This window comes from Canis lupus, chromosome 4 (assembly GCF_011100685.1).
Source record: "Canis lupus familiaris isolate Mischka breed German Shepherd chromosome 4, alternate assembly UU_Cfam_GSD_1.0, whole genome shotgun sequence".
Taxonomy (NCBI): domain Eukaryota; kingdom Metazoa; phylum Chordata; class Mammalia; order Carnivora; family Canidae; genus Canis; species Canis lupus.
Genome location: NC_049225.1, coordinates 40,171,875 through 40,190,319, shown reverse-complemented (window position 1 = coordinate 40,190,319; position 18,445 = coordinate 40,171,875). Strand labels below are relative to the sequence as shown.

Sequence of the window (18,445 nt, the reverse complement as noted above, 5' to 3'; positions counted from 1 at the left end):
GTAGTCATTAGAATGCCTTTTAGGTAAAAGATGGGGAGAGGCCAATGTTAAAACGCTCTCGATACTCCCTCTCTTCTTCTTCTTTTCTTTTCTTTTTTTTTAATTTATTTTTATTGGAGTTCAATTTGCCAACATCTAGCGTACCACCCAGTGCTCATCCCATCCAGTGCCCCCCAGCAGTGTTGCCCAGTCCCCCCCCGCCCACCTCCCTTCCACCACCACACCAGAGGCGAGTCCTCCGGCCTCCTCGCCTCGACCCTCGCTCGCCTCAGGTTGGTCCCTAGAGGGCGCTGCCGAAAGCCCCGACGCGGAACGAAGGTGACGCAAAAACGAGTTTAATTTGGGCCCCGCCGCGGCCCGTAGCCGGCGTCCTCAACATGGCGGCTCCCCAAGATGTCCACGTCCGTATCTGTAACCAAGAGATCGTCAAGTTCGACCTGGAGGTGAAGGCGCTTATCCAGGTACTAATTCCCGGGACGGCTGCCGGGCCCTGTAGCCCTGAACCCAGGCTCCACCGGCCTCCTGTGAGCTCGGCGGTCTCAAGTCTGGGAGGTCGCTGGTCCCGCCCCACGGCCCGCTACCCCCTGGCGGCCCCCTCTGGTCCCGTCTCCTGGGCCGTTGGCGTTGATCCTCCCTCCGCGCGCTGTTGTCTTGCCCTCCTCTGAACGCTCCCGCGTCCCCTCGTCCCTGGCCAGGCTTCCGGTCTGTGGCCACATGGGTCGCCCCCGCACACTTGTCGACTGGGACGACCTGTCGCCCCGACGGGCCCCGCCTTCTCACGCCTCCCTCCGCCGCGCTCGGTGGCGCCCCGAGGGCCGCGAGCCCCGCCCTCCCCTGGCCGCCGCCCCGGCGGAGGTGCCCCAGGGCACCAAGGGCCCCGTCGTGCGGGAGGCCCCCGGCCACCTAGATAGTAGCTGCGACTTTGTAAATGAGGAAAAAGGCTAAAATGCCAAGGCCTGAATCAGAAGGCAGGTGGTGGCAAGACTGCGACCGGACAGGGAAAGTCGGCCTAGACGAGGGACTTAGGGGGTCTCTGAAACTCGGTTTAACAGATGGGGTACCGGACACTCCTTGCCTTGAGCCACTTAAGGGTAGAAGGCAGCAGAGCAATAACTGCTTGGCCTAGGCAAGAGGAAAGTAGAAATGGTTCCTTGAATTTAGCAAAAAGAAACCAAGAGTTTTAAACTCTTTATTAGTAGTTTTATTTTTTTTAAGGTTTTATTTATTTATTCATGACAGAGAGAGAGAGAGGCAGAGACACAGGCAGAGGGAGAAGCAGGCTCCATGCAGGGAGCCCGACGCGGGACTCGAGCCTGGGTCTCCCTGGGCCCAAGGCAGGCGCTAAATCGCTGAGCCACCCAGGGATCCCCTAAACTTTGGCTTTAGGCAAGTTATTTCCTCCGTTTCCAAAAATGTTGCTAAGCATTAGATGTAGACTCAGATTTTGCAACTAGCTGTGGCAAAAAGCGAAGGAAAGTAGGACTCTCCATGGAGACCAGATGCAGAATAAACCAAAGTAGTGCTTTATCGTGGTACAAGGAAGTGTGATTTAATGAGTAAGCCAGAAAACAGATGAGAAAACTTGATGCAAACTGTTAAACTTCTTCAACTACACTTATTCATACATATTGCAAAACTTCTGGGCTGACTTTAAGAAAATAAATTTAGGATTCATATAAAAAGATTGCCTTTTCACATAATCTAAATTGCTTAAGCCCTTCTGTACTCTCTGATATTGGGGTTCTCATGATATACCTAGATATACTGTGCTCTTACTGTGTTCCAGCTCCTTTGCAACATACTTTGCATACGTACCTGGTCTATGTGGTAGGTAATGTGATGAGAAAAGTGAGGCACAGAGAACCAGAGTGACTTTTTGTTATCCAGCCAATAAATTGCTGCAGCTGGAGTTTGCATCTACATATTTTGGCTCTAGAGCCTGCTCTAAAATCTGACCCCAGTAATTTTGAATGTCCAGAAACAAATTCTTTTTATTTTTTTATTTTTTTATTTTTTATTGGTGTTCAATTTACTAACATACAGAATAACCCCCAGTGCCCGTCACCCATTCACTCCCACCCCCCGCCCTCCTCCCCTTCCAACACCCCTAGTTCGTTTCCCAGAGTTAGCAGTCTTTACGTTCTGTCTCCCTTTCTGATATTTCCCACACATTTCTTCCCCCTTCCCTTATATTCCCTTTCACTATTATTTATATTCCCCAAATGAATGAGAACATATAATGTTTGTCCTTCTCCGACTGGCTTACTTCACTCAGCATGATACCCTCCAGTTCCATCCACGTTGAAGCAAATGGTGGGTATTTGTCATTTCTAATAGCTGAGTAATATTCCATTGTATACATAAACCACATCTTGTTTATCCATTCATCTTTCGTTGGACACCGAGGCTCCTTCCACAGTTTGGCTATCGTGGCCATTGCTGCTATAAACATCGGGGTGCAGGTGTCCCGGCGCAGAAACAAATTCTAAATCTACCCTTGAACAGGTCTGTAAACACTGTGATTTGTAATAGATGATCGAAGTTAACCTTGCCATATGATGCCAGGAATTGAGCATCCTGATTTTCAAGTTGTATCACTTTTGGATGTCCATTCTTGTTGGACATATGATCTGCTTTAAGCCTTTTATACTGACTAGGTGGCATTTTGTTAAACTTTAGGAACTAATAGGACAGTTGTGTTTCTTTTTATGCTATTATAGTACCTGCTCAAAATTAAAGAGGTTATGAGAGAAATGTAAACGATAATGTTTTTGCTCGTGTTGCAGAGGTAAACAGCAAAGATCAGGATGAATTACAGACAGTAGGCCAGCCTAGTGGTGGTTCAAGCCAACTCCCCCTGTACAGGTGGTTTCATTTCATGTCATTTGCCTCAAGAAAGGCCCCTTCACCTCTTCACTGTCTCCTAGGATATTCGAGATTGTTCAGGACCATTAAGTGCACTTACTGAACTAAATACTAAAGTGAAAGAGAAGTTTCAGCAGTTGCGGCACAGAATACAGGTGAGTAGCTGTAGAACTGAGATGGGGAGAATGGGTGACAATGAGGAGGCTCTATCCTGGGAGTAACCTCTGCTTGAGAGCTAGCTGTCCAGGTTCTTTAGTAAATGTTTTGACAGTGAGGGTAACTGTACTAACATGCTCTCAAGATAAAAGTGAGGAACTTTTGAATGTATCACCAGTGTCTCCTGGGTTTTTTTTTTTTTCATGTTATGCTTTGCCTAGTCTCTTCCTACCTGTTTCTGAGGTCTCTAGTCACTTCATATGCACATATAAACACTCCTGAATCCAACTATGGTATAGGTGCTATCTCAAAAACCACTGGAGTGAGAAGTACCCATTTGTATAGCCTGTTTCTGCTGCTGTGCCCTAGTGAGAATGAGATGGGTGCATGGATCTGCCCATCACTGGGTGGGTCCTGGGGCACCCCATCTCAACTGCTTATGATACTAGGATTTAAAGACCAGATGCCAACCAACAGCCCTTTTTGTTGCTTAACAGAAGATGGTCTGTTTCAAAGCTGGAAGAAAAACTGGCCATTTGGACTCCCTGAGAAGTAGTATGTCTGGGTCCCATGTGTTGCCTTTCTAAGAGATTTTCAAGGACAATTGTGAAAATAAGCAGTTCTTGTCATAAAAGTTCACTTTAGAATTTTAGCAATATCACTGAACCTAGCTGATCTTTTTGCCTCCATCTCTAGCACTGATTTAATCATTTAATTTTTTTGAAAGGCTGTTACTTTTATATATTACGTATTTATCATATCTATGTGTGTAAATATGGGCGCACGGTGAAAAGTCTCATGTACCAGTCTTATTCTGTTTCCCTCCTCCACACAAGTAACCACCTTTGTTACTTGTTACTTACGTATCTTTCTGTGGTATATGTACTCAGATAATAGAAAAAATAAATATATTTTCCTATTTCCAATTTCTCATCTAAAAGGTAGCACACAAAACACCACTTTTTAAAACTTAATATCTATTGGAAATGCTTCCATATCAGTATTTCTTTTTAAGATTTTATTTATTTATTCATGAGAGACACAGGGAGAAAGGTAGAGACACAGGCAGAGAGAGAAGCAGGCTCCATGCAGGGAGCCCGATGTGGGACTTGATCCCGGGACTCCAGGATCAGGCCCTGGGCTGAAGGTGGTGCTAAACTGCTGAGCCACCTGGGCTGCTCCCATTTCAGTATTAGAGAGTTTCCTCATTCTTTTTTTATAGCCATAATTTATTTTTTAGCCAGTTCTGTGTCAAAGGGCATTTTATTTGGATTGCTTCTCTGCTTTTTGATTTGTTTTTTTTTTTTTTTTTGCTTTGCTTTTTGAAGCTAATGTATTCCCTAAAAGGTCTTTCTTCAACTCACATGACTTCAACTCTCCAACCACACCCACCACCTTAAGTATTTCCATGTTCTTTTTGTTTAAGTATCTAGGTGCTGACTCGGTGTTTATTTCCTTCACTAATTGAAATTACTCCACTGATACATTTACATATTAGGTCCCTCTCTCCCATCATCACCTCCTTGAGCACCAGAATATCCCTGACACCAATTAAGGACCTAAAAACACATGATTAGTGAATGAATAACCCCATCCCAGTTTTAATCTGCATTTCCTTAACATTTATACTAGGAAATGTATACAAGATTTCTTTTTGATGTTTTTAGCTCTTTACGTGAATGACTTCTTTGTGTATTTGCAACGAGATTGTGTGGTACTCAGAGACTTGGCCTCATATCCTTAGTATATAATCTCTGCATTGTAAATGTTGGGCATTGACTATGTATAAATACCTGTGTAAATGTCTTTGCGTATGTGGTGCTCCAACTGGAATTTGAGAACTATTTTACCCCTTTCTTTTCTTCTGGAACTATCTGGGTCTCTATGACAGAATTTCTAGGCAACCTTTTATGAGGAAACTATATACCTTTCTTCTTTCTTTCCTTCCTCCCTCCCTTCTAACCATACATCCATTCTTCTGTTCAATAGGTTTGGTGCCTAATAATGTTCTAGGCACAAAGAATATGTATAGTGAACATTAGGTGTAAAATCCTACTTTCCTGGAGTTCACAATCTGGCAAGGAATCTAGATTTTAAATGAATACTTAAGCAAGTAATAAACTGACTACATTTGCAAAATTTTTCCTTCATGTTTTTTTTCTCTCTGTCTCAGAATATCTGGGGCCATTAATTGGAAGTCATCTCTGAGCTGCTGAAATGGTGGATACAGACACATGTTCCTGACCAGCATGTGCAAATTAATATATAAATGAGTATATAAATAAATAAATTAGTATGTAAGTGAACTAATACATTGTTTTAGCATCAGCAGCTTGATTGAAACTGGAAATTGTTTTAATCTGCAAACAAAAAATACGACTTGATTCTTGAGGTATAATGACATCTTTAATTAGAGTCAATCTGATACTTGCATCATCTGAAGTTCTCAGGGGTCTCACACTGCTGAGCTTATGTCCATTGCCTGGTGTTTGGTTATTTGGGGCTGTGAGCACTCCTCTTTAGCAGACCTTATGTATGGGATTTTTGTGCAACCTGGACTGAAAGCAAGTCTCTTCAGAGGTTTTTGGATTTGCTTTTGCCATATCTCGTGGGATTATAAGTCTGGGAGCACATTTTATGTTAACTTCTCCTCATGGAGATTCTCAGACCTTTCAGAGAGAAGTGAATTATAACTCCAGACCAGTTTGAGGGTAGCTCCATGGATATACATTACATTCTCAGGAAATATTTTGTATCCCACTAGCCAACAAAAAAGGACAAGCTTCCATTCTGTCTGTGCTGGCTGACAGGCATGTACATGACAGGCATGGACACTGAAGGTGCATCCCTTTGTGGCTTCCAGCCTCAGATAGCTCAACACTTTATATGCCACCCGTATATGGGCTTTCAAACCTTCCAACTGTTTGCTACCAGTCAATAATGAAATAGGTACAGAGATTGAGAGTGAGCATTGAGACATGTGTAGCAGTTTGATATTTCCATGATGTCTCAAAGTAGAACCAGGGGCTCCTATTTAGTAATTTTTATTCCCTTTTCATTCCAGGTGGACCCCCTAGATGACAGGAGTGAATCTCCCATTGCAGAGCAGTTGAGCATCAGTCACAGGCTGACTGCTTTGGCTCTCAGTTCACTTCTCACTTTGGGGCCCTGGAGATTATCCTTACTTTCTTACACATCAGCTATATACTTATGGATGTTTGTTATATTTACCTGACATTCCTGAGTGTTCTCTGTTAGGAGGGTTTTCAAGTGCTATTGTATAACCTGCCTAGAAAGAGGAGTAGTTTGGTTTTTATATTGGCTTTTTTTTTTTTTTTTTTTTTTTGCTTTTAAAATCATTTTAATATAGATCTCTTTTCCCCCAAAGGAGCTTGAGCAGTCAGCTAAAGAGCAAGACAAAGAGTCAGAGAAGCAAGTTTTGCTTCAGGAAGTGGAGAATCACAAAAAGCAGATGCTCAGGTAGGTGGGGCCTGCGCTGGGTCACCTGCTCCCTGGGCGGCTTGTATAAAGGTTTGCCTAACAAACCTGGCTTAATGATTTAATTGTGTCATTTCTACACAAACTGAATGTCCTCTCTAGATCAGTAGTTCTCAAAGCAGGGACAAGCAGGGGTTGTTGGTAGGTCAAATTGTATATAGTTTACAAAAGCGTATTTACCATTATACTATATTTTATATTTTTAGGACAAAACCAAAAAATGATTGCTTTTGTAATACAACATCTTTTTCTGTAAGGAAATTGCTACTAGAAAAAGTTCCTACTTAAGATGGACCAAAATTTAGAAAGCTTTGAGTGGGACTTTATCTTAAAAAATGAAACAAAAAATGTAAATAAGATTATGCTATGTTAAACAAAGCGGTGGTTATCATTGTAGCAGTGGGCTAACCTTTGGTTATATAATTGAAGTATGCACTATTTCTGGATATTGGGGGGGGCTTTTCCAACAAAATTATCTGATGGCATGAAACAGCACCTGTCCCTTCACATGTGACTTGTATCATAATCATAAAGAGTGTTGTTGTGACAAAAATATTTAAGGCTCAAAAAAAAAAAAATTTAACGGCTCCATCAACTTTCCCCATCGTCTGGTAGCCAGGTCATTCTCTTTTGAAGCCCCTGTTAGTCATCATCCTCCTAGGTGTTGCTCTTTCTCCTTATTAATTTGCTCTAACTCTGTTGGATCTGTATGTCTCTCGTTTTGCCTTCAATGTGAGTAATTCTCCAGCATCATCCTTGGCAGGCAGCTACTGTGTTTATGACCCCCAGCCCTTAGGAGGAGACTGACAAACATGTGGGCATGGTAGAGGCTAGTATAAGTAGGGAGGGATGTGTGCATGGTCACCAGTGTTAAAGTGCTTGGCTCAGTCGGAGTACTTTGTGTCATGATGGCGTTTGCTTCCCTCAGCCACCAAGGATACTCACATTACAAACACTGAGTAAAGAGGACCCCTTGTATAAAGTAGAGTAAGTTACACCAGATAAAATGGGCTTAGTTAGCATGGCTAGGAGTTGAGAATGGCCATTCATGATGTAGGGTTACAGGGGAGAGAGAAAGCAGTAGATGAATACTTTGGCAGTTGTGTGTGAAAACAGTAGTTGCGCCTGCCTGGATTCTCGTGCTTATCACACCATTCAGCAAATATTTGTTTGTCTTTCTCCCCAGTAAATGTGAGCCCCTTGAGGGCAGCCACTATGGCTCATTCATCTCTGTGTCACAGGGCCCAGCAGAACTTCCTTGCTAACAATTAAAATATGTAATTGATTCTTTTAAAATATCAGGTGTGAAATGGCATAGCAGATGCTGTTCTGGTGACAGAGAGCTCGTTTTACATTTTAAGCACAGAGGTACTCTTAGAAAAATACCGTATCAGTTCACGTTTGACTTTGGTAAACATCTCAGGGGTTAGCACAATTGATGTGAACCAGCTGCCTAAGAGTTCTAGTGCTTGAGTTTGATTCTCCTAGGGGCCCAATTAACATTTTTATAGTTCATTGACAAAGGCTGCACTGCTAACCCCAGGGAGCTGTTCATCAAATTTGAGTTATCTCTCATGAGGGAGATCAGGTAAAGAATGTAAATAAATCACATCAAACTGCTAATACAGTGTGTTTATCTCGCTCATGATTGGTCTGAGTATGTAAAGAACAGCAAATCTTAAAGAAATATGGAGCAAAACCAAAGTGTTAAGTTACTATATTGTACACCTGAAAGTAATATTACACTCACTGTATGTTAACTAACTGGAATTTGTTTTTTGTTTTTTTTTTTAGATTTTAATTTATTTATTCATGAGAGAGACAGAGAGAGAGAGAGAGAGAGGCAGAGACATAGGCAGAGGGAGAAGCAGGCTCCACGCAGGAGCCTGATGTGGGACTCGGTCCCAGCACTCCAGGATCACGCCCTGACCCAAAGGCAGATGCTTTAACCGCTGAGCCACTCAGGAGTCCCACTAACTGGAATTTAAATGAAAACTTAGGGGCACCTGGATGGCTCAGTAGGCTGAACATCCAACCCTTGATTTTGGCTCAGGTCATGAGCTCAGGGTCCCGAGATCCAGCCCTGTGTTAGGCTCTGTGCTGAGCATGGAGCCTGCTTGAGATTTTTTCTCTCTCTCCCTGTGCCCCTCCCCATGCTCTTGCTCTCTCTCTCCTAAATAAATAAATAAATAAATAAATAAATAAATAAATAAATAAATAAATAAATAAATAAATAAAATTTTTTTAAATAAAAACTTAAATATTGAGGAAAACTGCCTTCCTATGATTTTTCTACTTCTCATAATATCTATTGATTGGCTAATGGGCCAGAGACTGTTGTTCTAGGTATTAGTGATCCAAAAATGAGTGAGATATGGTCCTCAAGAAATGGAACCAACTAGTACACAAGGTAGAACATGGTAAAATGGTAAAATGTTAGTGGTAACTGGACAGAACAGGGCCTCAAGTGCCCAAGGTGAGTTTGAAGTCTGAAGCCCTTGCCCGGCTGTAAGCACAGAAGTAAGTACTGTGGCCAGACTGCTCCCTCTGGCTGCCCTGGAGGGAAAGGGACAGCTACAGGCGGCTGGGCAGGGTGAGACCAGAGGTGTAGCCTAAGCTGGAGCAGTTGCCGGGGCAACCAAGAGGAGGAAATGGTGGGAGGCAGAGATGGATGACTCTGTAGGCCACTCTGGGAGGCCTTTCCCATCACTCCCTTGCCAGAAGGAAGAACTTCTGTTCTTTGATCTGACAGAAACTCATGCAAGACCCTTCTGATTCCAGCAATCAGACCTCATGGAGGAAGGCTAATCTCACTTGCAAAATTGCTATCGACAATCTAGAGAAAGCAGAACTTCTCCAGGGAGGAGACCTCTTAAGGCAAAGGTATCTGTCTTTTTGTCTTTCTGGGCCCTAATGATAGAACAGATAGCAATTGGCAAGGTGCAAAACCTGTGTAGGGAAGCCCTTCTTGTTTTCAGTGTAAAACTGGTAATTAATTTTATTATATAGGTAATATTTTTTAAAGTATGAAAGAAATACTGGCTTATTTGTAATAAATTGGTAAAATAAAGGTGTCGATGACAAAATGAACTATACTGTGATTGTGTTGTACACATTTTGATATATATTGTGTCCTCCCACCATTTTTTTTTTTTTACAGAGTCCTACCGTATATAAAACTTAGCGCCCTGCTCTTCTTCACATAGTATTATAGCACAAAGACTTGCTTGTTTTAGAAAACTCTTTAAACAAAGGTTCAAGAGTACTTAGTATTCCCTTGTATTGGCTGATCCCCCGTTTGTGTGTGTTTGCATTTCTAGTTTGTCAGTATTGTAAATAATACACAAGGGCACACCTTAGGACATAAGGCCTTGTCCACATTTTGGGTATTTCCTTTGTAGAGATTCCCAGGGATGACATTATTGGGCCAAAGGCATGAATGTTTCTAAGGCTCCTAATACTATTTCCAGATTGCCAGTTTGCATTTCTACTAGCAGTCTTTAGGAGTGTGGTGTCAGCATACCCTTGCTGGCATTGACTGTGATTATTGATACTTAAATATATATGCTATTTTGATAGATTAAAAAAATGGGATCGCATTTGAAGACGGGCGTTGTCTTATAGCCAGCTTTTGTTGACATGCCTATCCCACTCTGGACTTTTAGGAAAACCACCAAAGAGAGCCTGGCCCAGACATCCAGTGCCATCACGGAGAGCCTCATGGGGATCAGCAGAATGATGTCCCAGCAGGTCCAGCAGAGCGAGGAAGCCATGCAGACGCTAGGTAAAGCCAGATCAGGAGTTAGAAACTTCTCCCAGAGACTTCAGTTCCAGAGTCCTTGTCCTGGCACCTGCCACCATGCTCTCCCACCTTTGTCCCCATCCCCACCCTCATCCCCAAGCTTACTGACTTGTGTGGCTTCTCACTTCTTCAACACTGTGGTATTGCCCGGGGTGGGATATGTTGCTCTTACTTCTCTTTTTGGTTTTTATAGTTGTACTACAAGATCTGCACACCCCCGTCAAAATGTTTCCCCAGCAGAAGCATTCCCAAGGTCTCATGTGAAAAGCCGAGATCCCCAGGCCTTCTGGAGAGTAGGTGCTAGCAGGACTCGGGGAAGGGCCTGGGCATCTGTTTTTTTTCCTCTGGAGTTCTGTGGACCCATGTGGCCAGGCAGGTTGGGGAATCATTGCTTGGGAAGATGTTTTAGTGTATCGGCTGCTGGCTAGTCTGCAAGGGCCTCAGCTTATAATTAATACTCCCCAGTGTTATTTTTGCTGTAAGCTCCTTTTAAAAGATGCAATCAGAGGCCACAAAAGAAGGTGCTTGAGCATCTGGTTCTCTCCAGCAGCTTTCCCGTGGTGTCTCCCTTGTGATACAGAAGAGAATTGGCCCTTTTCAGGGTCCTCTGCATAAGAAAACAGAAGAGAGTGTTTACTCTCTGAAATAGTTTTGGAAGATTTATAAAGGGACAAAAGTGTCATGGTACGCAGATTGCACGAACCCACCACCCAACTTCAGCAGTTGTCAGTTCATGGCCAGTCTTGTTTCAGCTCCACCCATCCTGTGCCCCCATCTGGATTTCTTTGAAACAAATCACAGACATCATCTATAAATATTTCAATATGTCTCTTTAAAAGATAAGAGACTCTTGAAACAAAAAACAAACATAGCCAAACCACGATACCATTATCACCCCTAAAAAGAATCTGTAATTTTGAGCCACTTTTTTTTTTCAGTGCACTATTCAAACAGGCGGAAGCAAAAGGAGAACAGGCAGCTTGTCCCTAAGGCCAGCCCCTGTGTGTGAAACTTAACTGGGCATTTAGGCTCAAAACCAGCCAGTCACCTCCTCTACATACGTGCTGGGGGCAGAACTCAAGCCTTGGGATAGGCCTTGGAGAATGTGCAAAATAGGAGGCCACCTAGCCTTTGAGTTGAGGACTTTTCTGCTTTGATGCTGGTGACAGGATACCTCCCCCCCCACATATACATACATATCAGAAATAGATGATACAATTAAGTGGTGAGAAGGGTGCACAGATGCTGATGGCTTCTGGGGTGTTGAGGGCTGTTCTTGAGGCCCATTTTGTAGGAGAGAAAGCTGTTAAAGAAGAATGCAGTTGTTAACCCTTTCCTTACAGCTCTCAAATTCAGCTTGATTTAAAAGCCTACTAGGACTACAGTTTTTTTTTAAAAAGCATATTAGGGATATGATATCTGGAATTTGCTGGAATTGGGTGGACTAGTATGGGGACAGGAGTGCCAGGGAATTGGTGGTTCTTGGGTGTGGGTGTTGGGCACAAGGCATTTCACAATACTATTCTGTCTACTTTGGTGATGCTTTAAAATTCGCTATAATAGGAAGTTTAAAAAGAAAGACCTATTATATCTTTTTGAACAGGTTCTTAGGTTTTTGGAATGGCAGTAGGCATGGAGAAAGGGCCGAGAAAGATTTTTGTTATCTGAGTGTTTATTTTTCCCCCTCATCTGTCTTTATATTATAGATGCTCTGTTTCCTCTGATAATTTCTTTTTACTTACTTACTGACTTTCAATTTTGTGAAAAGGTAATATATATTATATGGTTAAGGAAAAAACCTCCAGGCCTGCATTTTCCAGTAGAAATAAAATGCGAGCTACATACTTAACTTTATTTTTTTATTTTTTTTTTCATACTTAACTTTAAATTTTCTAGTAGGCCCATTAAAAAAGGTAAAAAGAAACCTATGAATTTATTTAATCTATTACATACAATATATTACCTTTTCAGTATGCAATTAATATTAAAGACTATTGAGATATTTTGCCTTCGTTTTTTCATACTAAGTCTTTGAAATCATGTGTGTATTTTACACTTACAGACACCTCAGTTTGGTTTAGCCATATATTCTTGCTCAAGTGCCACGTGTGTTTAGGGGCTGTACAGCCCTGGACAGTACAAGAGAGAAATAAAAAGATAGCTCTCTCTTCAGACCTCCCCTTAACCCCTGGCCATCAGGTCTATTCCCCAGGGGCAATCACTGTTATCAGTTTCTTTTATGTCCTTTTGGGATCCTCCACAGATGTATAGCACAAAGCAAATTAAATATCGTTTATCCCCCTCTTTCTTACATAAATGGAATTTTCAATATGGGTTTTCACACCTCACTTTTCCACTTTTCCACTTAACAGCACGTTTTATTCTGTGGATGTTCTGATATTAGGCTTTGTGGGAGAATCTCGCCCGGTAGACCTATTTATTACCCAAGTGTCAGGCTCAGATACTCATACTCAGAAGTAAATTTGACTCCTTAAAGCACATGTACCTCCCCTTAGATTTCATACAGTGGCCAGAGCATAGATGTGATATCTTTAAAACTGCAACAGTATCCCAGGACTGAAGCACTGATATGTGTGAGGGCTTGTGGCAGGGCCCAGCCCAACTTGTTATGATCCCACGTAGAGCAGATCTGGCTCTCAGGTGTCCTGGCAGTGTATACCTCAGGTGGAAAATCTTGGTAACTCCTAGCTTCTGCCTTCAAAAAAACCTCATAGTGCCTGACAATAATCACCCAGGTTCATTTTGGGGCTGGTGGTTCTTCTCACCTGCCTACTTTAGAAAACTGAGATTGATTGTCAGGAAAGGAACTCTGTTCTTTTTTCCCTAGTGATGTTCATGTTGGAGAATGTGTAGTAGTGGCCCTATGACATTGTATATAAACCATATCACTCTGAGCTGGATGGGATGTAGGGAGGTGCTTTCCTTATAATATGCTTGTTCTTTGCTCCTCTGGATTATCTCTTTTTACATCTTTGCTTATGGCTGAGGGGAACTTGCTACAAATTGCAGTGTTTTTTGCTGGTAACCCAGGCAGCAGAGCAAAGTCTTTGGATTTGGTGCTCTACAGTCTCTGAGTCAGGCTCCCTCCCTCTTTTGTTCCAGCCAATTCTTCCCGGACTATCCTGGATGCAAATGAAGAGTTTAAGTCCATGTCAGGGACCATCCAGTTGGGACGGAAGCTTATCACAAAATATAATCGCCGAGAGCTGACGGACAAGCTTCTCATTTTCCTTGCCCTGGCCCTTTTCCTTGCTACGGTCCTCTATATTGTAAAAAAGCGGCTCTTTCCATTTTTGTAAGATCTGAATTTACCAGCTTTGGCCCTTTATACTTCAGAGTCAGGATCTGTCCATGCTCCTGAGCTCTCCCCCAGGCTGCCAAACTAGTGTACACCTCTGTGGCCTGCTCCAGTTGCTTGGCAGGTTGATTGCAGACGCAGCCCTCCAGCTTTCTCCAGGCAGCTGGTTGGCCTGTAAAGGGCAAATAGAACAAGAGGAGGGAGGCCTGTCATTGGGACACCTACAGGACACAGGGACTCCAGAAGCCATCATAGTGTATATGGCTGTCACAAGGGGCACACAGAGGCCAGCCTTCAGGATTTAATCCCTCTCTACTTCTGCTGTAGCCTTAATGCTAGATCTGGTGGAAGAAGAAAGTGGGGAGACGGTTAAGGAAAACTCATGTCCATTCCTTGAATAAACTTGACTATATTTAATAGAATGAAATGCATGTGGATTTATAAGGTATCCTCCTGGGAATTTGTGTCCTGTTTTTGATGTCCAGATATCTAGGACATGAACTCAGATCATTTATTTGTTCATTCAACAAAGGATTATTAAGCAACAGCCACATGCAATGTATTATAGACACTGCTGACTGTTACAAATACTTGGTAAAGCAGCTGTGGTTCCGCCCTCAGGGAACAAGAAGAACAAGATCTCATAGGCTCTAAAAAAGCAAATTACAAAAAACCCCCACTGGAGGTGGCTGACACCACATCTGAGAAAGCTCAGGAAGACATCCTTCTCATTCTATGTACAGTGATGGGCCTGGCCTGGGGATGTGCCATGTCTTGGGGACTGGCCCGTGTCTTTCTCTTTAGGTCCAGAGCTAAATATAACCATGAGAGTGAGGCTAGTGATAAGCTGAGGCCTGTCTGGGCCTGAGTTCTGTTGAGGCCTGTGGGATACTAGGGCTCAGGCTGGGAGATGTTAGTGTCTCCTTGTGCTATAGGCCTGGCTGGTCTCACACATGAAATCCCAGCCTCCCCACTATTTATAGCCCCAAAGGCCCTGGGAGGTATAATGTGGAGGCAGAGGGGAAAGCAGAAAGAACATGGAATTTGAACCTTGATTTTGAGTCTTGGCTCTACTACTAAGGGACCATGTGACCATGGGCAACTTCCTTTTGTCACTAAGCCTCAGTTTCCCCACTAGTAAAGTGGGGATGATAGTCCATATAGATATTTGTAGAGTCAACATGAGAATCAAACAAGAATGTAAAGGAAAAAGTACGGCTTCTGTGTGACTGAACAGTGGGCTTCCCAAATGGGGTCACCTCCAGGACTCTGGGCCCTGAGGTTCCCTGCAGCAAACAGGCTTCAGTGAAAGCTGGCCGGGCCATCAGTTCTGTTTAGATCTGTTTGAACAGAGGGTGTCCACAGTTAAGACTTTAGTTATGAAGTGCCAGATCGCCATGGGACCAAGTTTGTAAGATATTGGCTGCATACCTCAGACTGACTGGTTTCATGAGTAGAATATAAGTTAAAGTGTGTGTGTGTGTGTGTGTGTGTGTGTGCGCGCGCGCACACACATACACACTTCTATATATATGTATATATATCATCCTTAAACAATTTCTGGCCTCAGAAGGCAATGTAAAATGTGCATGCATGTGTCTTATTTATAGTCAAATTAAAGCTGAGAATAAAGCACAGATGGGAAATTCCCACTCAGATTCCAGCTGTAAGTGCAGCAGATGGATGTTATCAATTTAGGATTTTCTTGTCTTAACATTTTTCTTTACTACTTCCCACTAATTGTCAACATCCTCCTTACAATATGGGAATGTGTGGGCTTTGTACTCCTTAAAACATCTCCCTTGACTATTCTTTAACTTGCTTCCTTCTGCAAATAGGTTGAATTTGAAATGTCATCAATAGCGTTGTATCTTGCAACCCCAATCTGCCACCAGGATTCAGTCATCCCCTAGTGGGCTGACTGGGCAGAAAGCAGCCATCTCCATGTTCAACCGTGAGGGGTCAGTGTTCACACTTGCTCTATGGTCTTGCTATGTTTAGGACTCTGTTAGTCTGTATGGAATGCTCTTAAGGATTTTTTTTTTCCCAGTTACCAGACTTAAACAAACAAACATAACAAATGTACAAAGCTTACCTATATAGTCTCTGTAAGATGTTTCATAAATGATTTTAATTTTCACTGTTAACAGTAAGGCAAACTTGTATTCTACATTTTGCTTAGATGACAGTCAAGGAGTTAAAAGTATAAAGCAGCTGTCAAGACATCATTCATTCAAGTATTCACTGAGCACCTACTTTGTACCAGGCACTGTATTGGGTACACTCCGTGGAAAAAAAAAAAAAAACAAAAACGATTCTCTGTCATCCTGGAACTTACAATATGTGGGGGGAGGTGGGCAGATGATAAACAATTAACGTACTAAATAAGCCATTCATTCTGTTAGAACATAAGTGTTTTAGGGAAAAGTGAAACTGGCTAATAGAGACCCAGAATGTTGGTGTGGGGATAGGTTTGCTATATTAAATAGGATAGTCAGAGTTGGCCTCATTGAGGAGGTAAGGTCTGAGCAAAGTCTTGTTGGGGAGAAAGATACTTTAGCCATGTGGACTTCTGAGGGAGGAGGGTTCCATGCAGGGGCCAGCTAGAGCTAGTACAAAGGCCTATAGTGGGAGCATCTGTGATACTGTGATTTAGAGTCAGAAATATATATTTCTTGTCCCCGGTCCTGGCACAGAGCTCCTAAGACCTTTGGACTTTCCTGCAATGAGAGTGATAAAGGTTTTTTTTTTTTGTTACATTCCTGAGGCAACTTTTGGAAAGCACCAAGATTGGGGCTGGTTGCCAGTGGATCTCAGAGGAGGGGAGAGGGGCTGGAGATTGAGTTCAGTCACCAATGGCTGGTGATTGAATCAGTCATGCCTGTGTAATGAAGCCTCCCAAAAACCTCCCAAAACCCTAAATCTTCCAGGTTGGAGAGCATGTGGAGATTGAGGGAGGGTGGCACACTTGGAGAGAGCAGGGAAGTTCTGCGTCCTTTCCTCATACCTTGCCCTGACATCTCTTCCATCTGGCTGTTCCTGAGTTATATCCTTTTTTTTTTTTTTTCTGAGTTATATCCTTTTGTAATAAACTGATAATATAGTAAATACAGTGTTTCCTTCATTTCTGTGAACCTCTCTAGTGAATTAATTAAACCCAGGGAATAGGTGCTCATGGGACCTCCCCCATCTGTGGCCTGTTGGTCAGAAGCACCCGTGACAACCTAGACTTGTAAGGGTAGCTGAAGTGTGGGGGGGGCCACAGTTTTGTGGGACTGAGCTCTTAACCTGTGGGATCTGATGACCAGGTAGACGGTGTCAGAATTGCTAGAATTGCTTGTTGATGTCGGGAATAAACCCATACATCAGAAATGTATGCATGCACTTGAGCATGACAGATGGGGGAATAGCAAGGAAGCTAGTGTGCTAGAGCAGAGTGTGAGGAGTGGTAGAGAAGTAGCCTGGGAGATCAGACAAAATTACAAAAAGTCTTGTAGGTCATTGGAATGATTGAGCTTGTTCTTTGAGGGACATGGGAGCTATTGGAGCAGAGGAGTGAGTTGATATGACCTGTGTTGATAACAAAGTGAATGAGACAACTGCAGAGCAGGGTGGCCAGTTGGGAGGACAGTGGCAGAGGTTGCGGATGATAGTGGCTTATACCTGGCTGAGCTGTAGAGACGATGAGAAGTAGTCATATTCTAGATATATTTTGAAGCTAGAACCAATAGGGATAAGGTTTCTTGAAGGAATGAATATCATTCTTTTTTTAAAAATTTTTATTTATTTATGATAGTCACACAGAGCACACAGAGAGAGAGGCAGAGACACAGGCAGAGGGAGAAGCAGGCTCCATGCACCAGGAGCCCGACGTGGAATTCGATCCCAGGTCTCCAGGATCACGCCCTGGGCCAAAGGCAGGCGTCAAACCGCTGCGCCACCCAGGGTTCCCAATGAATATCATTCTTGAAGGAGTGAGAGTTAAAACTATGAAATTCCTTTTTAAAAAATTTATTTTTGAGTAATTTGTACACCCAGAATGGGGCTTGAACTCACAACCCTGAAATCGAGTCGCACGCTCTACCATCTAGTCAGAGCCATCTAGTCTCACTGGCTCTCCAGTGAGACAGTCTGGTGCTCCAAAACTATGAAATTTTTGGCCTAAGTAACTAAAGGAGGAAGAGATCAAGAGTTGGGTTTTGGACATGTTGAGATGTCTGTTAGACCCCCTGGTCAAGATGTCAGGTATGTATGTGGTTATGTGTGAGTCTGGGGTTTGGAGAGCAGTCAGGGCTAGAAGTGCAAATTTGGAAGAGGGCACATAGATGGGATTTAAAGCCATGAAGTTGGATGAGATCACCCAGAGATCTGAGTATAGATAAAGAAGAAATAATGACAAAAAAGAGGAACCTGCAAATGAGACTGAGGAGGAATGCCCAGAGACAAGAGGAGGCACTCTTACTGGTCAGACTTCTTAGGGAGTCTGTTCTTTTAATCCCCCAAACAGGAGACTTTTTGATCTACAAGAATCTGTGTTTTTCATTGTTGTCTTCATCGTCATCATCACTGTCATCATCACCAAAAACATCTACTATTTGTCAAGTTCCCACTGTGTGTTAGATAACTGAGGACTACACAGACATGTAGTCCCCTGCCCCCCTTGCCTTTAAGGACAGCACAGAATGAAAATTGTGCCTGTGCACTGGCTGCCATAGGGGACCTGTGGAGGGAAGGAGCACCTGGGACAGGACATGGAAGAGTGTGCCTTCCCCCTTGAACCACAGCTCTGTCTTCTTTTTACTGCT

The 18,445-nt window shown here is 43.0% G+C and overlaps 1 protein-coding gene across 3 annotated transcripts in view; it reads left to right on the top strand.

Annotated features, from left to right (window-relative positions):
• Positions 1-308: 308 nt before the first annotated feature.
• Positions 309-18,445, top strand: part of BNIP1 (BCL2 interacting protein 1) — a 48,172-nt gene continuing 30,035 nt past the window's right edge. The window contains exons 1-7 of one of the 3 annotated variants that reach the window (XM_038534737.1): positions 309-461; positions 2,928-3,020; positions 6,410-6,501; positions 9,301-9,402; positions 10,185-10,303; positions 10,515-10,614; positions 13,445-13,584. In XM_038534737.1, the coding sequence (XP_038390665.1) occupies positions 378-461; positions 2,928-3,020; positions 6,410-6,501; positions 9,301-9,402; positions 10,185-10,303; positions 10,515-10,585 (561 nt within the window). In that variant the 5' untranslated portion in view covers positions 309-377 and the 3' untranslated portion in view covers positions 10,586-10,614; positions 13,445-13,584. Of the gene's footprint in view, positions 462-2,927; positions 3,021-6,409; positions 6,502-9,300; positions 9,403-10,184; positions 10,304-10,514; positions 10,615-13,444; positions 16,749-18,445 lie in introns of those variants that run through there. The other 2 variants (XM_038534735.1, XM_038534736.1) reach the window with 2 other exon arrangements.